At 27.3% G+C, this 18910-nt stretch overlaps 2 protein-coding genes across 3 annotated transcripts in view; both read right to left on the reverse strand.

Moving 5' to 3' along the window:
* LOC136075568 (uncharacterized) overlaps positions 1 to 18910 on the reverse strand; it is a 41456-nt gene that overhangs the window by 19228 nt on the left and 3318 nt on the right. For both annotated transcript variants that reach the window (XM_065789087.1, XM_065789086.1), the window contains exon 2: positions 10816 to 11097. In XM_065789087.1, the coding sequence (XP_065645159.1) occupies positions 10816 to 11092 (277 nt within the window). In that variant the 5' untranslated portion in view covers positions 11093 to 11097. The remainder of the gene's footprint in view (positions 1 to 10815; positions 11098 to 18910) is intronic.
* On the reverse strand, positions 4204 to 8982 carry LOC136075567 (uncharacterized). Its single transcript, XM_065789085.1, has 2 exons — positions 8685 to 8982; positions 4204 to 8564 (listed from the first exon to the last, which is right to left on the reverse strand). The coding sequence occupies exon 2, from the start codon at positions 7599 to 7601 to the stop codon at positions 6318 to 6320; it is 1284 nt and encodes a 427-aa protein (XP_065645157.1). The 5' UTR covers positions 7602 to 8564; positions 8685 to 8982; the 3' UTR covers positions 4204 to 6317.

The raw sequence follows: 18910 nt of genomic DNA on the forward strand, positions 1-18910 counted from the left end.
AAAGTATATAAAATAGTTATATATACATTTTTATTTGATAAAGTAGAAAGGATTTAAATTTTTATTAGATGAAGTAGAAAGGATTTAAAGTAGAAAGGATTTTAATTTTTTAAATCGTTTATATTTTGTTTGTTTTAGTTTTTCTTTTAGCAGTTTTATTTTTATTATTTTAGTTTTTAAAAGGAAAATAGGGGTATAGACGTTATTTAAATTTATACTAATATCCATAAAATGATTATTACTACTTTGAAATTTATGTCATGCTATTAACTATTTTTGTTCTTTTTTAGAAAATTTAGAAAAATTAAAATTAAAATTTTGTGCCAACACTGACATGGCATGTCACATGTTACTGTATGTAAAGGTTAAATTTTGTTATGAAGATTACAGCTCTTATATAAAAAAAAAAAAAGAAGGTAAAGAGTATTGTTTGTAAATATATATTTTGTTTACTTTGAATCTTTTAAAATTTTTTGTTTGCACACGATTATTGTTTGTATTTATGCTTTTTTAATATGTATTTTTAATATGTGAATGTGGTAATAAGTGCTTTATAGTTGTTTTATCAATGTGTTTTTAAAATAATGTAAAGTGTTTTTTTATTGTTTGTGTATGTGTTAAAGTGTGTTATATAATTGTTTTTAAAAATGTGTTTAAATATGTGTATGAGGTATATATTTAACCTTATATACATATTTAAATATATTTATTGTGTTTAAAGTTGGTACATATGTTTATATTATGTTGTTTCTGTGTTTTCAAAGTGCTGTGACTTGGTAAATGTGTAGAGCAAGATTTGTCAACTTTGCCAGCCAAGTGATGTACTTATAACAGAGGGTTACATGATAATGTTTAGTGTCAAACTATTACAGCTTTAGGTCTAGCTAATTTCAAGCCTTTATTATTAATTATTCTAAAAATACATAATAATGTATTTTAATACCATTTTGCTTAATGTTGTTACTTATGTTCTGTTATAATGAATATTATCTTACTTAAGTTATGTTATATACATATTATATTAACTTATAGTGTGTATTATTATTAATTATTCTAAAAACGCATAATAATGTATTCTAATAACATTTTGCTTAATATTGTTAATTATGTTCTGTTATATATGAATGTTATGTTACTTAAGCTATGTTATATACATATTATATTATTTATGGTGAGTGCTATTGTTGTATGTTGTTGCTGCAATGTTTTTTTGTTATCTTTTTAGTTGATAGACATTTGGCTTATCTTATTGTTGGTGTCTATTGTTTAAAATGGTAATAGGTAATTTTATTAAAAATCACTGCTTTTAATCATTCACTAAAAGCCAATACAAATTATTTTGCCATATATACAATTTGTTTTATATCAATTTGATTTTTTGTCTTTAGTGCTGTTTACTACATGATTTTGCTATAAATATTTTGGAATCATGATGTTCCAGCATAAATTATTTTGTAAAAGCTAACATGAAATAATAATATTTTACAACTACTACTCTGGGAAATCACAACAGCTTTTCTCTATAAGGTACATTGAATTTCATTTTTTGTTTGTAATGTTTTTCTTACTTACTTACTTGCTACATTTGTTATTTTAGATTTATTAGATGATGAATTTATGTGGTAATTGAAGAACAAAATATTGTAAAGACTTGTGAATTTTTTAAAAACGTTAACAAATAATTTTTTTGAAAAAATAATATTTAAGTTTGCAAACAAGGGTTAACAATTTTTTTTAAAAATTTTTCTTCGTTAGCAGTATGTTTACTATTAGAATTGCATGTTTTGAATAATTTTTTTTTTAATTATTTGCAAAGCTAATTTTTTTCTAAACATCTCCTACCTGATATATATATTTTTTTAAAGTCATAAGATTATTGTATAGTTTATTTTATGTTAATAGGCAAGTTAATCGTTGCAGAAATGAAAGTGATAGGCTTATGCGAGATGAAATCAATAATTGACAAAATGCTAAATATGCTGCTCGGCAAGCAGCAAACAATTCAAACCCAAATGAGGAGAGCTTGGTTATGCCAGTTGAAAATAATTGTTACAGAAATACAATAGAGATTGGACTTAGGCAAGATGAAATTAATAGTCAACAAAATACTAGATATGCTGCTAGATACGAAAGAATGCATTGTATAGCAAGAAGTAATACTATTCCAGATTACAATTATTTAGGAGAAATGAATTATATTTGTCAGCATTGTGGTGCTAAGAAATTTCCTGATGAAACACATTTTTTATGTTGCCATAATGGAAAGGTAGTTTTTTCGCAATCTTCACCATTTCCACAAGATTTATATAAAGGAAATTATGCAGATGGAAATGACAACCTGAATTTTTTAAAATAGATTAAAAATTATTATCCCTGTCTTTTTTTTACTTCATTTATAGCTAATGTAGTTCAACCCATGAATCATGGGCCACCGTGTTTTAGAATATGTGGTCAAGTTTTTCATTGTATAGGTAATTTTAGGTGAAATCAAGATGTTCTGCTGACATATTGTCAACTATACTATATATGATCCACTTGCAAAAGTAAATTTTAGAATGCGACAATGTGGTAATGATCTTTGCTTAAATGATTTAATGTTTCTATTGCAAAATATTATTAGTGAAGAGAACCCAATTATTCCTGCATTTAAAAAACATAGCTGAAGTGAAGGATGAAGAAACTCGCCAAGCAGCTATAGAAGGTCGCTCAGTCTCAGTTGTAAAAGTGTCTTTACTTGAAAGGCAAGATAGACGTATCTATAATCTCTCTTCACATGGTGATGTTGCAGTTGTATTTGTTGGCCAAGATGGTGCTCCACCTACTTCCAAGGAAGGTGCTATTTACCCAAGAGGTCGTCCTATTAAAACTATATCATCCTATTAAAACTATATACTTGTTTCTCCGCGCAGCGACCTTGTTTGTCAAGTTTCGTGTTTCAGAGTTAAAGAGTTGAGAGAGGGTTATAACCACAATTAAGTAGCCTCTTCGTCTGTAGTGGCCTTCTGGGCCTTGGGGAGGTGAGTTAACAAAAAAAAAAAAAAAAAAAAAAAAAAAAATCAAGTATTTCTGCCAACTTAGATCCTATGGTTTGTCCTCTATTTTTTCCAAGAGCATCACATCAATTGATTATGCTAACCAGCATCACTGGTTGGCATAATCAATTGGTTCACGACCCTGAACGTGCTATATTGGTTAGAAATCATGTTACATTATCTCAGTATTACAATTATAAACATTTAGTTAAACAAATTTTTTCTTCATTCTTTTATGGCAAAAAACTGTTTCAGCAATATGCTGTTGATGCGTATGTTAAAATTGAAGGCCAACGCCTTGCTTTCATCAGAAATAACCAAAACAAACTGTTTCGCGAGATGGCGCGAGATAACTGAAAATTTATATCCAGGTCAGACAGCAAAGGATAGACCTGACTTGGTTATTCGAGTATTTAAACTCAAATTAAATAACCTTCTCAATGACATTTTTGAGCACGGTGTATTAGGGAAAGTTGTTTAGGCTTTTGAGTTTCAAAAGCGTGGCTTGCCACATCTTCAGATTTTACTTCACTTTGCAAATGATGATAAGATTGAACCAGCACATGATATCAATAATTTAATATCTGCAGAAATTCCAGATCTGATTGTTAATTGAGACCTTTATGACGTTGTTAAAACTCACATGATTCACAGTCCATGTGGCATACTGAATCCAAATTCTTTCTGCATAAAAGATGGGGTGCGCAGCAAAAACTATCCTAAAGAATTTAATGCTAACACAGTAGCAGTTCATAATGGTTATCCACGCTATAGACGTTGTGATAATGGTTTTGTTATCAATATAAAAGGTAACAATGTAGATAACCGCTGGGTGGTACCTTACAATCCATGGTTATCAAAGAAATATCAAACTCACATTAATGTTGAAGCTAGCATGTCAGTTAAGGCTGTTAAATATTTGTACAAATACTTTTGTTCGCTCGTGATTAATTTGTTCGTTTTAATAAACGAACAAATTAATCACGAGCCATTCTTTAAAGGGAGGGCTCATCCATACCGGGGTCTTGGGATACACCGAAGAAAAAAAAGCAACCAAAATGTAAATGTCTTCTATCAGTGAAGATATTTATAACTTTTTTGTTGCTGCTTTTTCTTCGGTGATTTTTTTTAAATTTTTTTTAATTTTGTAATATTTTCATTTTAGTTTGTATTTTTTTTTAACAATATATTGTTGTATATTTGGTTTGTTTTTGTCTTTTTTAATTAAAACTTTATATGTTTTTCACCAATTAAACTTAAATATAGTTAAATTGACTCATTAGCCAATCATCATAATATGATGCTACATTCTATTGTTAAAAATAATTAATTGGTAATTTAATTTATTAAACTCACTGCTTTTAAAATTTACTTTAAGTCAAGACAATATGTTTAGCTATATAAATGCAATTTATTTATATCTCAATTTTATTTTTTATCTTTAATGTTTTTAGTTAGGCTCCTTGAAGCATTTATTATTTTGCTTTTTAATTAAAATATTTTAAATCTATTGTAATGTCTTTTAAATTAAACTAAAGTTTACTAAAAGCCAACATGATATAACGTCATAAAACAACACCGACAATGCTGCATCATGACAGCAACAAGTATGACAACAGACTACCGAAAAGCAGGTAAATTGTTTTCCGGTTTTTTTGCTTTTTTTCCCCTTTTATGTCTACTCATCTGTTACAATTTTTATTTTAGGTTTGTAATATAACGCGTTAATGCAATATAAAAGATCAAAGTTTACATTTTTTAAAAAATTTGTTATGCACATGTTTGATTGTAAATTAACTTTTTTTTGTTTGAAACGTTTTTGTACTCAATTGCTTAGTTATTTAAAATAAATTTATTTAGTTGTGTGCATTTAACGTTTTAAAGACAATTTCCTTTTTTAAAGAAACGTATCAAGGGGATTGCATCAACTCATGTATAATTTACGTTCACTTTATGGTAATCTTATTAATTAAAGTTCATGTTATAAAAAATATAACAAGAATTTAGCTTCACTTTTTCGTCAATTTAAAGCGTGATGAAATGTTATTATTTTGTTTCAGTAACTAAAAACGTATTGTGTTAAACTTGGTAATGTCGAGGAAAATGGTTCTGCCTTACACTGATATGATTTATGTCAGTTGTAAATTACTCAAATAACGTTAAATAATAGGCAAATTATTTGCCTCCAGGGTAAAAATATATGAAATCATCCAAAAAAAATAATTTTCGACACCCTTACGTCTCAGAATTTGTTTATTTTTACACCACTTGCAGTCCATATCAAAAAAATAATAACTGTGAAAATTTTAGTTAAAAATACCAATGGGTTCCAGAAATATCGTCACTTGAAATAATGCTGACTCAGCATTTTAGTGATTTTCTGAAGCGACTACAAAGCAACTTTGACATACAGTATCTTCATAATGGCTTGGGGAAGTTTCCTAAAATTTGGTACTCTAATAGATTTTAACTTGAGGAATCCAAAAATAGCACACTTAAGACTCGATTATCTCAAGAAATGCCTCATTTTTCCAATTTTGTTCAAAATTATTGACTTGTAAATTAGTGATTTTTGGAGGTAAAATAAAGACTGTGGCCCAAAATCCCGAGTAAAAAGTTTAATTGTATATCATTATTTCATCTTAGGTCTACTGAAAAAAATTAGATTCATCAATTGTCTCTCTAATACATGATCAAAATTTGCATTTAAAAATGGTGTCTTTTTAGAAAAATTTAAATTTTGTAACAAAAGCAATTAAAATATTTTGTAAAACATTTATTTGAATAAAACATCAAATAGTGTTATTTATTGACTAGTTTAGGATATTTATAGTCATGGGCCAAGGAAGATGCCCTCCCCTCCCACGGGAGGCCCCCACGCCGCCCCCCATCTCCCTAGATTTTTTTTTTTTACATAAAATGAATAAATAATAGTTGATTGTTAAAATACATTTTAAAAACATATTTTTTCAGTTTAAGTTTGAGAAACAGTTTATTTGCGTTACTTCAAATCGATAAATACTTACCTCTTATTTCAAAGATCTTTTTACGATTTTAAGTCATAAATTTTAAAACCAAAGATATTAAAACGTTTTTAAAACATTTTGACAATCAATATCTTTATGTAGTTTTAGACTAATATAGTCATTGACATAATAAGATGGGAGTGATTTGTGATTTATTTAAACCCCCACCCCTCCTTCTCTGCCTACAATTCAAGAATTTGAAAAAAATAAAAGACATTTTAAATGCGAAATAGGTAAATAAAATAAAAACAAAATTATTTTAAACATAATTAATTTTTTTTTGTAACCAACAGTTTATATTCTTCAAATCAAAATCAGATATGTTGTATGTACGACCTGATATTGTTCGCGGTGTAGAAATTAGACATATAACTTCAGAATTGAGCACCCAACACTCATCAGTTCTCATTGGCCAAAAGAAGTTTTTACCTGGTCCATGTGGATGTATGAATCTGACTTTTATATCAAGCTCACTTACATCTTCAGCAATCCCTACCCACCAAAATCCATCATAAAAACATGCAATATAATCCATTTTTTTAATATTTAATGAAATATCTACATAATGTTTGCTTTTTGGAATGATATCAAATATTTCAGTGCATGCATCAGTACTTATTTTTTTATAACTTATAGTGTTTGGAGCAATTGGAATAAAATGATGATACATCCTTGTGCCAGGAACTGTTCTTCCACCTAAATATCTTTTTTTTAATTGTGCTTGTGTTTGATCAATTTCTTCTTTTGAAAATAACTTAAAATAAATTCCATTTATCTTGGCTTTACAAAAGGAGTACATTAAATTAACATCTAAAATCTGCCCAGTAGTTATTTGTTTTAGACTTTCTTGACATACTACTCTTTTAACAGTCCCACCAATACCATCACAGGGGGATTTACCATGAGTGGTAGGAAAAAATACCCATTCAGCATTTAAATCAAAGTCTTTACTGTGATGACAAAGATTGATAAAATTTTTAAAATTTTTAAATTGTGCTGCACAACCATTGAAGAAGTATTTCACTCTTGATACATCAGGTAGATTTTCTTTGATATATCTAGTTATATCTTCCTGAGTCTTGTAAATAAATCCTGTGTCATGATCAACATCTTCTGAAAGGTAACAAAAAGATTTATGTTTGAGAAGTTTGTTCTCTATAAAATAAAGTACAATTGTATAAAGTGAGCATTGACTTTTGCTCCAGTGATAACTTTGAACCTCATCCTGAACAACATATTGATAGTTTTCAGCAAAATCTCCTAAAACTAAGCATTCGTTTTGGTTAAGATTTTTTTTACAGTTTTTTAAGTATCTACTTTGTGTTTTTGCAATATATGAATAAGTGGTAAGGTTGTCAATGCTGTCACATAATAAATCATTAAATTCATCTAGTGGCAATGACTGTGAAAGTAGTGTTGTATGATCGGTACTCTGCCATTGCTTAAATACTACATCTTCTTCATGCTCATGGTCCATAAACTCCTGCACTAAAAAACTTTTTAACACTTCAATACTAGGACATTGGTTACATCGATGCAACATACATCTGCATTTTCAAGAGAGCAAACAATCAATGCCATGAAATCTTTATAACTTTTATTCCACCTAATGGCATCAATGAGAAATTTTGTATTTTGGTGATGCATGCAAACACATACATTGTGGGTACCTGACGCATTAGTTGTAATACACCATTTAGGTTTAAGAGTACAAAATTTTGACAAACTGACTTTGACGTTAGGGTAGTCTTTTTTAAATGCAACATGTAATTCATTAAGATTGAGTAGCATTAATCTTTTTTGAACATGTTGGTTTTTCTTAATACTTACATGATCTTTTTTTCCTGGCATCATTCTTGAAAATTCATCACTTTGATAAAAGTTAATCACTAAATTAACTGTTTCTGGTGAAAGTGAGTTTCCAGTTTTTTTTCGGGTAATGATAGAATTCCATTCTCATTTTTAACTTTTCTTGCTGTTCGAACAAGATACTCAGACACTTCAAAGTAGCTTGATATCTTTTTACGTGTCCATGATTTTGGTGCGAGTGTTAACATTTGCACCTTATGGCAATAAGAGTCAGTCTCTGAAATTTTATTTTTTATTTCATACATTAAAATGTCTAGATCATGGTCATTGTTAATGTTGTTGTTTAAAATGGGGCTTTTTATTTCTGTTGTTAAAAAAGTTTATTTAATATTATATGCTAATGAGACCATTTTTGCAACTCTTTCAATAGTGTTCTCAAACTTTTGTTTTGCTACAGGCAATTTGCTGTGTTTTGAAAGACTTTTTAGTTTGACTGGTGAAATTCCAAGCAATTCTATAGTGGTATCTAACTTAACTTTTTTCTCACTTTTGGATTCCCATTCCTCCTGTGAATTTAAATCTTCATCAGTTTCTATTGCTTTTTTGTAACATTTACTGCAGAATTTCCAACCTGGGGTTACATAAACATTATTTTTTTGCAAATAGTTTGCCATGTCTATGGAAATCTTCATATTACCTAAAAAACAAATTTAGTTTTACGTGGTTAAAATAACTGAAATTATCAAACATTTTATAAATAATAAATTGTTTTATTTTAATTTCCATATCAATTCTGTTGTAAATAAGGTAAGATTACCTTTTATAGCAATTTTTTTACTTTCCTTGTGTGTTCCAAAAGGATTGCAACACTTTGTAATTTTTCTCTCAAAATATTTTCCATAGAATTGCTCATGATAAGAACATATAATTCTTATTGAACTATATTTTTCTTTTAAATTTGCTTGCCATATTATTTCTTCTTGTTTTTCACAAGGAAGATCTTTAAATTGAACAAAACCTTGTTTTCTTGAAAATCCAGTTTTGTGGCAATGAATGTTAAGACTTTTTCCAATGTCACATTTCTCCATATTAATTATTTTTATTATTTATTACCTAACAAAATAATATAAAAACTATAAAATTAAAAGTAATTCTTTAAGAAAATACAAACAAGTAAATACCTTTAAAAAGAACAAAAAAAACTTATGTTTGTTTTTTATATAAAAGGAGGTTTTAAGTCACCAATTTGAAATAATGAAAATTTTTTTTTTTCAAAATTAAAATTAAATTGTATGTTTTTGCATTATTTATTCTTTTTTTGCAAAAAAAAAAAAAAAAAAAAAAAAAAATCTAGGGAGATTGGGGGAGGGGCGTAGGGGCCTCCCGTGGGAGGGGAGGGTATCTCCCTTGGCCCATGACTATAAATGTCCTAAACTAGTCAATAAATGACACTATTTGATGTTTTATTCAAATAAATGTTTTAAAAAATATTTTAATTGCTTTTGTTACAAATTTTAAATTTTTCTAAAAAGACACCATTTTTAAATGCAAATTTTGATCACGTATTAGAGAGACAATTGATGAATCTAATTTTTTTCAGTAGACCTAAGATGAAATAATGATATACAATTAAACTTTTTACTTGGGATTTTGGGCCACAGTCTTCATTTTACCTCCAAAAATCACTAATTTACAAGTCAATAATTTTGAACAAAATTGGAAAAATGAGGCATTTCTTGAGATAATCGAGTCTTAAGAGTGCTATTTTTGGATTTCTCAAGTTAAAATCTATTAGAGTACCAAATTTTAGGAAATTTCCCCAAGCCATTATGAAGATACTGTATGTCAAAGTTGCTTTGTAGTCGCTTCAGAAAATCACTAAAATGCTGAGTCAGCATTATTTCAAGTGACGATATCTCTGGAACCCATTGGTATTTTTAACTAAAATTTTCGCAGTTATTATTTTTTTGATATGGACTGTAAGTGGTGTAAAAATAAAACAAAATCTGAGACGTAAGGGTGTCATGGTCTGGATGATTTCATATATTTTTACCCTCCACGTCCTTTTTATTTTAATTTTACAGATGGTTTAATTTTTTAATTTAAAGGCATTTTTCTAAAAGGGTATTAGTCAAGGATTCCAAACTTTAAATTGTGGAAAACAGCCATTATGAATTAAGTAACAGACCGCCCATAACCCGTATTACGGGTTGCTATCTGCTAGTTTATATTATTACTATTTCTATTTGTTTACATATTCTTTTTTTGATTGATATATAAAAATATATAAATAAATAAATAAGAATCATATAACTATTTTTATTTACACATTAAAAAAAAAGAACAAAAGACTTAATTGCTTTTCTCCTAATATAAATAAAATCAGTTGGAAACTCGTTATACCAACAACAAGTTCAACTTCAATGTAATTGCAAAACATAAATAAAAATATTTTTCTATTAGAGTTTTAGTTTTTCAGATTTATACTAGTTTTTTTTTTTAAAGCTTGAGGTTTTTTTTTAATTTTATTTCTCTTTTGTTAAGATTTCTATTTTTTTTTTATATAGTTGAGACTGTTTAAATTTGTTTTTCCTTTGTCGGTTTTTTTCAGGGCTTTTTTAATTATCTAAAAAGCGGTGATCAAGCTTTCAAAAAAAACAATTACATGCGTGGTCAAGATTGGAGCGCGATTGCACGCCTTTTATGTCCAAATCTGATCATCATCATCATCATCATCATCATCATCATCATCATCATCATCATCATCATCATCATCATCATCATCATCATCATCATCATCATCATCATCATCATCATAATCAAATTTTTCTGAAAGCAGAGAATTTGATGAAATTAAAATAACAACAAAAAATAAACATATAATGAGAGTGACAAACAACAATCTGGAATATTTATATAATACAAATAATAATTTAAAAAAAATGTACTTGCAAGGTCCTTCACCTCCTTCAATAAATCTTTTTTTTCAATTTTTAAAATGGCAAGTTTTAACTTTTTAAACGTGGGATTATCATCATAATTGAACCATTTTTTTATCATTTCATATGCTTTGTCCTTTTGTTTATGAAAAAGTATATAATCACTTCTAATTGAGTTTAAACTACGCTCTTTGACTTTTAAGCAAATACCAATCTCAAACCAATCTTCAGCAAGTAGCTCTGCCAACTTAATTTTAAATTCTGGATTTTGTAGGACTTCATCCATTTATACTAAAAAACAAAACTCAAAATTTAATCAAATAATATACATCATATTAATTTTAAAAAATGTAAAATGCTTTAAGTTTAGTGAATTTATTAGGAACAATGTACAAACTAACCACGCTTAATAGTCATAAAAAAAATCAGGCCTTGTGATAATAAATAAGACTGCAGAGCCTAAGTCTAGTAATTTGTTTGACATCATAAAATCACTTTTAGCTACTTTTCATATAGAATAACAACTTATTTTAAATATACTTCCAGCAAACATTTTTACAAGTGGATTTGCAGTGGATCTATATATGCATTTGAATTTTGCTCGATGGTTACTTTTAGGACAATTAGTGGGATCTACTTTAAGTTTCCAGTTAATAATTTTCCAAAAATTGGTACACTGGCTAGCCACCATCTAGCCACATTTGGTGGCTGCCACAAACAGTACACTGAGTAATTGATTTGTCAAACCACAATTAGTCATTTAAAATGCCCATAGAGATCCATTGAAATAGTGTTTGCCTCACTGAAATAAAAGTTCTGCAATAACTAAATGAATAATATGCTCATATCTAACTTCTTTTATTTCTCTAATGGCTCTTCTTAAATATTATTTTATATTTTTTGAAAGGGGCTAATAAAAAGCAAATGAATAATTTAAAATTGGCAATACTGTTAAGCAAATGTCCTGAAGTAATTGATATAAGAACCAATTTCATCAAAAAACAATTAAAGTTTTGATTTTAACAAAATGGTACATTCACTTGCTTTAATAATAACCCTAACCCAAACGCATCATTCTTATCTTCTTTGAGCCCCTGACTGATTATAACAGTATATATATATATATATATATATATATATATATATATATATATATATATATATATATATATATATATATATATATATATATATATATATATATATATATACTGTTATAATCAGTCAGGGGCCTATATATATATATATATATATATATATATATATATATATATATATATATATATATATATATATATATATATATATATATATATATATATATATATATATATATATATATATATATATATATATATATATATATATATATATATATATACATATAAATATATATATATATATATATATATATATATATATATATATATATATATATATGTATGTATTTATATATACAACACTCGGAGTTAAGAAAAATAATGTGGGCAATAATTTGCCGACCTCAATCATTTTAAAGGTTGGCAAAAAAAAAATAGATACAAAGGTCTCACCATGTAACAGAAAACAAGGTCGACAATTTTGTGCCGACCTTAATCACTTTAAGGTCGGCATTGACAAATGCTGACCCAAATTCCAAGGGTTGTATATATATATATATATATATATATATATATATATATATATATATATATATATATATATATATTCAAAAAATATTGAAAACGTTTTATATCACGTTTACGATGTATGATGTTATTAGTATTTTTACATGATTATATGAAAAAACTGTAATGCTTAATGAATGATATTTACAAGAGCATAAAAATAAAACTTGCTTATTGGATATAACTATTTCAACTAAATGATGTCATGGATTAGGCAAAGTTGTTTTTTAGATGAACTTGCATTTAAAGGAAGCAGAGTCAGGTAAATATATAAATAAACCCCATTACACCAAATAATAGGTGAAGCTTTGTGTACCAAGGACCGTTTTTTTTCAATGCCCAAAATTAAATCCTCAGACTTGTTTAAAAATGATGAAGATGCTATGATAACATCTCATTACAAGTTATATTAATTAGTTGTAATTATATTTATTAGTTAGCTGCATTATTATTGGTATATTGACTTAAATCATAAAAGTTCATCATATAGTTGGGTATAAAAATTATTGGTACTAGGTACAGTAAGCTTTCTTTAATTGCACTAGCTGTTGTACCTAAGCCAGTTCTCTGAAAATTTAATTAAACTTCATAATGAATTGACAACAATGATGGACACTTAATTAAAACTAGATTAAAAGCTTATTTATTCTTAGATTGTTTCCACCAATTTTATCTGTGTTACTTAATAGCAACATTTAAATAAAAAACAAAACTGACTATTACTTCTAAACAAAATGGATAAACAAGTATACACAATAAATGATATTATCAAAACAACCGCAACCAAAAATTCCAATACCAATCAAAATACAACAATTTACCTCGTTATCAATTAAATTCATTACAAACATCTTCTACACCATTAAAAGTTACAGTACTTTTACAGAATTATATTCCATTATTAGTATGGAAAATACCCATTTAACAAAATAGAACGGAAACTTTCCTTATTTTGAAATAAATTTCAAAACAAGGAAATTTCTGTTGGAAATTTTAGTATACAAACTTGTCTCATAAAACAGCAATTTTAGATTTTTTAGCTAGCATGTTTTTAAAAATAAAAATATGTAGTATATTTGTGACTTTTTTTTTAAGAAATAAAGAATTTTAATTCCTTTGTTTATCCTATAAAATAAATGTAATAAATAGTAGTTTCTTTATGTTGTTAAATACAAATTTTTAATGAATCATGTTTAATATATAGTGTATAGATCCTATAGACTACATGTACCTTTTTTAAGTTTATTTTCTCAGATTGTTTTATACAAAAAAAAAATTGTTAACATTTTTATTACAGATTTAAAAATACGTCAATAACTGTAATTCAAAAATGTATAAGAAAAAATCATTAGTAATAATAATAATAACGATAATAATAATAACAATAATAACAAGAATAACAATAATAATAATATAAGAATAAGTACTTTTTTGATTGTCAAATTTGAATTATGATAACCCTTATTCTCTAAAGTTTATCCCTTTATCCCTATAATTATTTTTTTAATTACTATTACCATTAACACACACACACACACAAACATATATATATATATATATATATATATATATATATATATATATATATATATATATATATATATATATATATATATATATATATACAGTATTGTGAAAATGTTATGAACCACCAAAAAACGAATCATAGTTTACTTTTTTTTTTTTAATGGAATATACTTTTCTGGTAAAAAAATAATAAATTTTAGAAAATAGGCAAGCAAACAAAAAAATAATAACAATGACAAATACTTTTAAATAAAAAAAAAAAATGTATTTACAGTTTTATAAGTAATTTTTATTTTGAAAAAATTGTGAAAAAGTTAAGAACCACAGAACAAAAAACTGTAATTTTTACCTAATACAGCGTAATTCTACCATGAATTTTTAGGCACTCATTATTAAATTTGGCATTGAATCTGTTAAATTCTCTAAAATATGTTTGGAAACATTTTCAAGTATTCTTAGTAAAATATTGCACAACTCCTCAAGGCTCCTTGGTGCTTTCTTGGCAATTTCTATATCAAGCCAACTCTACAGATTTTCAATGCAATTTAGATCTGGGCTATTTGATGGCCAAGTTAGACGCTCAATATTTTTGCTTTCGAACCATTCAGAGACAATTTTAGCTTTGTGACATGGTACATTGTCTTGCTTAAAAATAAACGGAACACTTTGCTAAAGTGCATCAATTGATGGTAATAAGTTGTTATTTAAAATATCGGCATAATAAATAAAGTTGAGTGGACCATCAAATAATTTAAACATATGGAGACCATAATACGTCATGCAGCACCATATTCAGCATTTCTTTTTTCAAAGAGGTCTTCGATTGTCTTTGATGAGTAAAATAAGTTTGTATCGTTGGCAAACATTATAGTTTAAAAGATATTACAGGCAATTGGATATTAAATTGGATGGTAAATGATGTTTATATAAATAAGAAACAAAAGAGGAGCAAGAGTAGAACTTTGGGGTACACCAAATTTTGTTTCTTGAAAATTTGAGTTGCTTTTTCTATCTATAATACAACGCTGTTGTCTGTTATAAGGCAGTTTTTAAACCAATTTAAAGCTTGATTTCTTATACCATACTTTTTCATTTTTGTTATTAAAATTAGTTAAAAAGATGATGGTGTCAAATGCATTTGACAAATCAATAAAGATCCCTAATGAGAATTTTTTTTTTAAAATTGATCTACTTATCCTATTTGAGAGGCCAAGGATTGCATGCTCAGTTGAGTGTAGCTTTTAAAAACCATATTGACCTTTATTGATAATTTTGTTAGTTTTTAAATATTCATTTTATTTATAGATTATTCAATCTAGAAGTTTTGAGAATACCGAAAGGATTGAGATTGGTCTATAATTGTTTAAAAAATTGGTTTCTCATGATTTATAGATTGGTATACTTTTAAAGAATTTTAGTTTATCGGGTACAATACCTGTTGTAACTGATGAATTAAATACTTGATAAATTTTTTCTTATGATTTGATTAGAATAATCAAATCATAAGAAAAAAATTGGCTTTTTTTATTTTTTCAAATAGGTTTTTGTATTACTTGTAGAAGTATAGGTTCACTTTGCTTCTATTTTTTAAGTACTTTACGTTTTGTTTTTGTTTTTGTTTTGAGGATTTTCTTATTTCTTTTGTTATCCATGGACAATTTAAATATTTTGTATTTAATTCTTTCTCTTGAATTGGAAAACTTTTACTATATTGTAGAATAAATAAATTTATAAAGTAAATGTACACAGAGTTTGTGTTTCCTAGTTTACATTCTTGTTAGACCTTTTGCCAATTTGCTGCCAATAGCAAGTCCTTAAATTTTTGAGTAGATGTTTCATTGATAATTCTTTTATAACATAAGATTTTTGAATTATTAGTTTTTGTGGAATTTTTTAACAAAGAGAAGGATACTGGAAATTGACCTAAAATACCTGTTTTTATTATTCCTGATTTTAAAGAAGTATCTTGTATTGAGTTTGTTAATGTATTTTCAATAGCAGTAGTAAATTTGGGAGTTACTCTGGTAGGTTTGTTGATAATGGGGAAGATATTTGGTTAAAACATGTCGCCAAAAAACTTTTTTCAAAAAACTTTTTTTCTTTAATTGTAATTTAAACACCTTAAAATTATTAAAATAAATTTTGAGTAGAAAATATTTGAACCAAGTAGATAAATTTGATGAGTGTCAACAGTTTTTTTTTTTGTTTTTATTATTCGAAAAAGTGCAGAAAATTTGAGGCCAAGATATTGGAACATTTTAAACTAAACATATCCATATTTTTGTTTAGAAATCTTTGAGATTATATATATGTTTTGGGTAAACAAACTTTTACTCTTTAAAAATAATTCAAGTGTTTTATTGTCACATACACATCTGCAAAAATTAAGTTGCATCACTGAACTAGAAGCTGAAAAAGTTTAATTATCACAATGAAATTAGGCTATAAGGCGAGGCTTTTTTAGAAACTTTATATCACTGTTTAAAAAAAAATTGGTTAAAAAGCATTTTATTAACTTATAGTTATAGTTTAAAAGCTGTTGTGTCACTGAACCCATTAACGGAATAATTAGCGACTTACAAAATAGCGTGTTAAGGAAGTCAAAATATCATCCAAATGTTCAGATTTTGTTGTGGATTTTGGTCAAATAAATTTTGCATTTTAGTATAGTGAAGGGTAGTAAATATTTGTAAATTATTGGATTTATGTTGGCATTTTCTTATAAAGTTGTAAGTTTTTAAGAAATGGAATCAAAATTAGAAGTAAAAAAAAGACATTATGCAGAATACCAAGCTCATGTGTCTCGGAATGCTGTTCAAAAGAAAGAAATGTCCAGAGTAAGATCTAAGAGATATCGAGAGAAATTAAAAGCCTATTAAAAAAGCAGCTTATACTGCTAAAGCAAAATTAAGAGTTGTAAAAAGCTGCACTCTAAATAAAAAACTTTTAAATCAATCTCAAAGAGTGAGCTCATCTTTTAAAAACATTCAACAAAGAGGAAAAGCATTGGAAAAAGTTTTAAAAGCACTACCAACTTCAAAGAAGAAACAATCTAAAATTCTTTCTATTCCTTCAAATAGCTCTGCTTGAAAAGATAATTTGGGTCTAGCTCAAGCATGTCAAAAGCTGTATGGTCTTTATGAAAGCAATGTTTTAGCAGTTGTAAACTTTTATAATGAAGAAGAAGTTTCCCAAATATCACCAAACAAAAAAGATTTCACTTGAATTCAAACACCTGACAGAAAAGCAAACGATATTCATATACTTCATTTATATTCTACGCTAAAAGAACCTTTCGAGTTATTTAAGGAAAAGCATCAGCACGTAAATATTGCACTCGGCAAATTTTCCGACCTTTGTCCACGCATTGTGAAATCAGTTACAAAATATCCGCATAATGTTTGTGTTAGCAGTTTGCATTAAAATATGTGATTTGTCTTAGATGCATTAACAAAATTAATTTAAGTGTCTTCAATCAAAATTGGATCTGAAATGATAAATAAATTTGTTTGTGAACCGTACACATTGCACCTATGACAAATGCATTGCATACAAAGGTATGAAACAGTTCAATAAACACTTGCAAACTGTTAATACATTTGGTTTCAAAGGATCCTGGGATGAGTGGAGAAAAGCTGAAACTAAAACATATGCAAAAATCGAAAAAATTTCAAAAAAGTCTACTGTACCAGAACTCATTCAACACATATCAGCGAAGCGTGATAAGTTGGTTAAACACTTATTTCTAAAGAAAAACCAATTAATAATTTTTAAGAAACTGAAGGAAGTTTCAATGAGTATTAATTCTGAAATTGCTGTAATTCAAGTTGACTAGGCTGAAAATGCTAGGTGTTTCCATCAAAATGAACTGCAACTAGCTCATTTTGGCCAAAAACAAGTTTCTATCATGACCCATGCAGTCTGGAACATTGAATTAAAAACATTTTCCATAGTTTCTGATTAAACTGATCATACAAAGTCTTCATTTATACCGTACATTGACAAAATCCTTCACTTTATTCCTGATCGAGTCAAAGAAGTACACATGTTCAGCAATAATGCAACTTCTCAGTTCAAAAACAAAAGCATTATGGCTGCAATGGTTGTGCTTAAAACACATTTTCAGAAAAAATTCTTCTGGCATTTCTTTGCAGCAATGTATGGAAAGGAATGGTGACAGAATTGGAGCTACTGTTAAGCGAATTGCAGCCCTGAGAGTTAAATCTAGTCAATGGGAGATCAGGTGAGCAGCATATTTTGGGTTAGCATTACAAGATTTGCAAATATCTGTAAATCATGCCAGAAAGTAATACAAGACAACAATAAAAAAAAAAGAATATGGATTCAGTTCAATTTTAAGATATTCAGAAAAATCAAAGATATGTCCAGAATGATAACATTGTTCCAATGCTATTTTCACCTATAATTTTCAGTATAATTAAAAATAATTACAAAATAACAAAACTTTTTAAAATGATTTTAATTCCATCTTTTTGTTTCATCACTAAACATTGCATAACTGAACTGATAGTTTATTCTGTAAAGTAAAGAAATATTAAAACTTTGTTGTTTGTGGCTTTTTTTATGACTGCCTTATTGCCAAATGAATAAATCACAACAAAATAATCTAATTAGTCTAGCAAGAACTAAAATTTCAGCGAAAACTCCATTAAAAAGCATGCTAATGTAAAAACTTTTTTCTGCATTGCGTCGCTGAGCTCATGTTTTAATTTTTGTTGTATCAGTGTTATGTTAATACTTCTTCTTTTTCTTTCTGCATTTCCCGTTTAGGGGTTGCAACAGCGGATCAAACTCCTCCATCTAGCCCTGTCATGAGTGTCCTCTACTGACACACCAGCCACTCTCATATCTTCCACCACTGCATCCATGAACCTCCTCTTAGGTCTACC

This window comes from Hydra vulgaris, chromosome 01 (assembly GCF_038396675.1).
Source record: "Hydra vulgaris chromosome 01, alternate assembly HydraT2T_AEP".
In the NCBI taxonomy this organism is placed as follows: Eukaryota; Metazoa; Cnidaria; class Hydrozoa; order Anthoathecata; family Hydridae; genus Hydra; species Hydra vulgaris.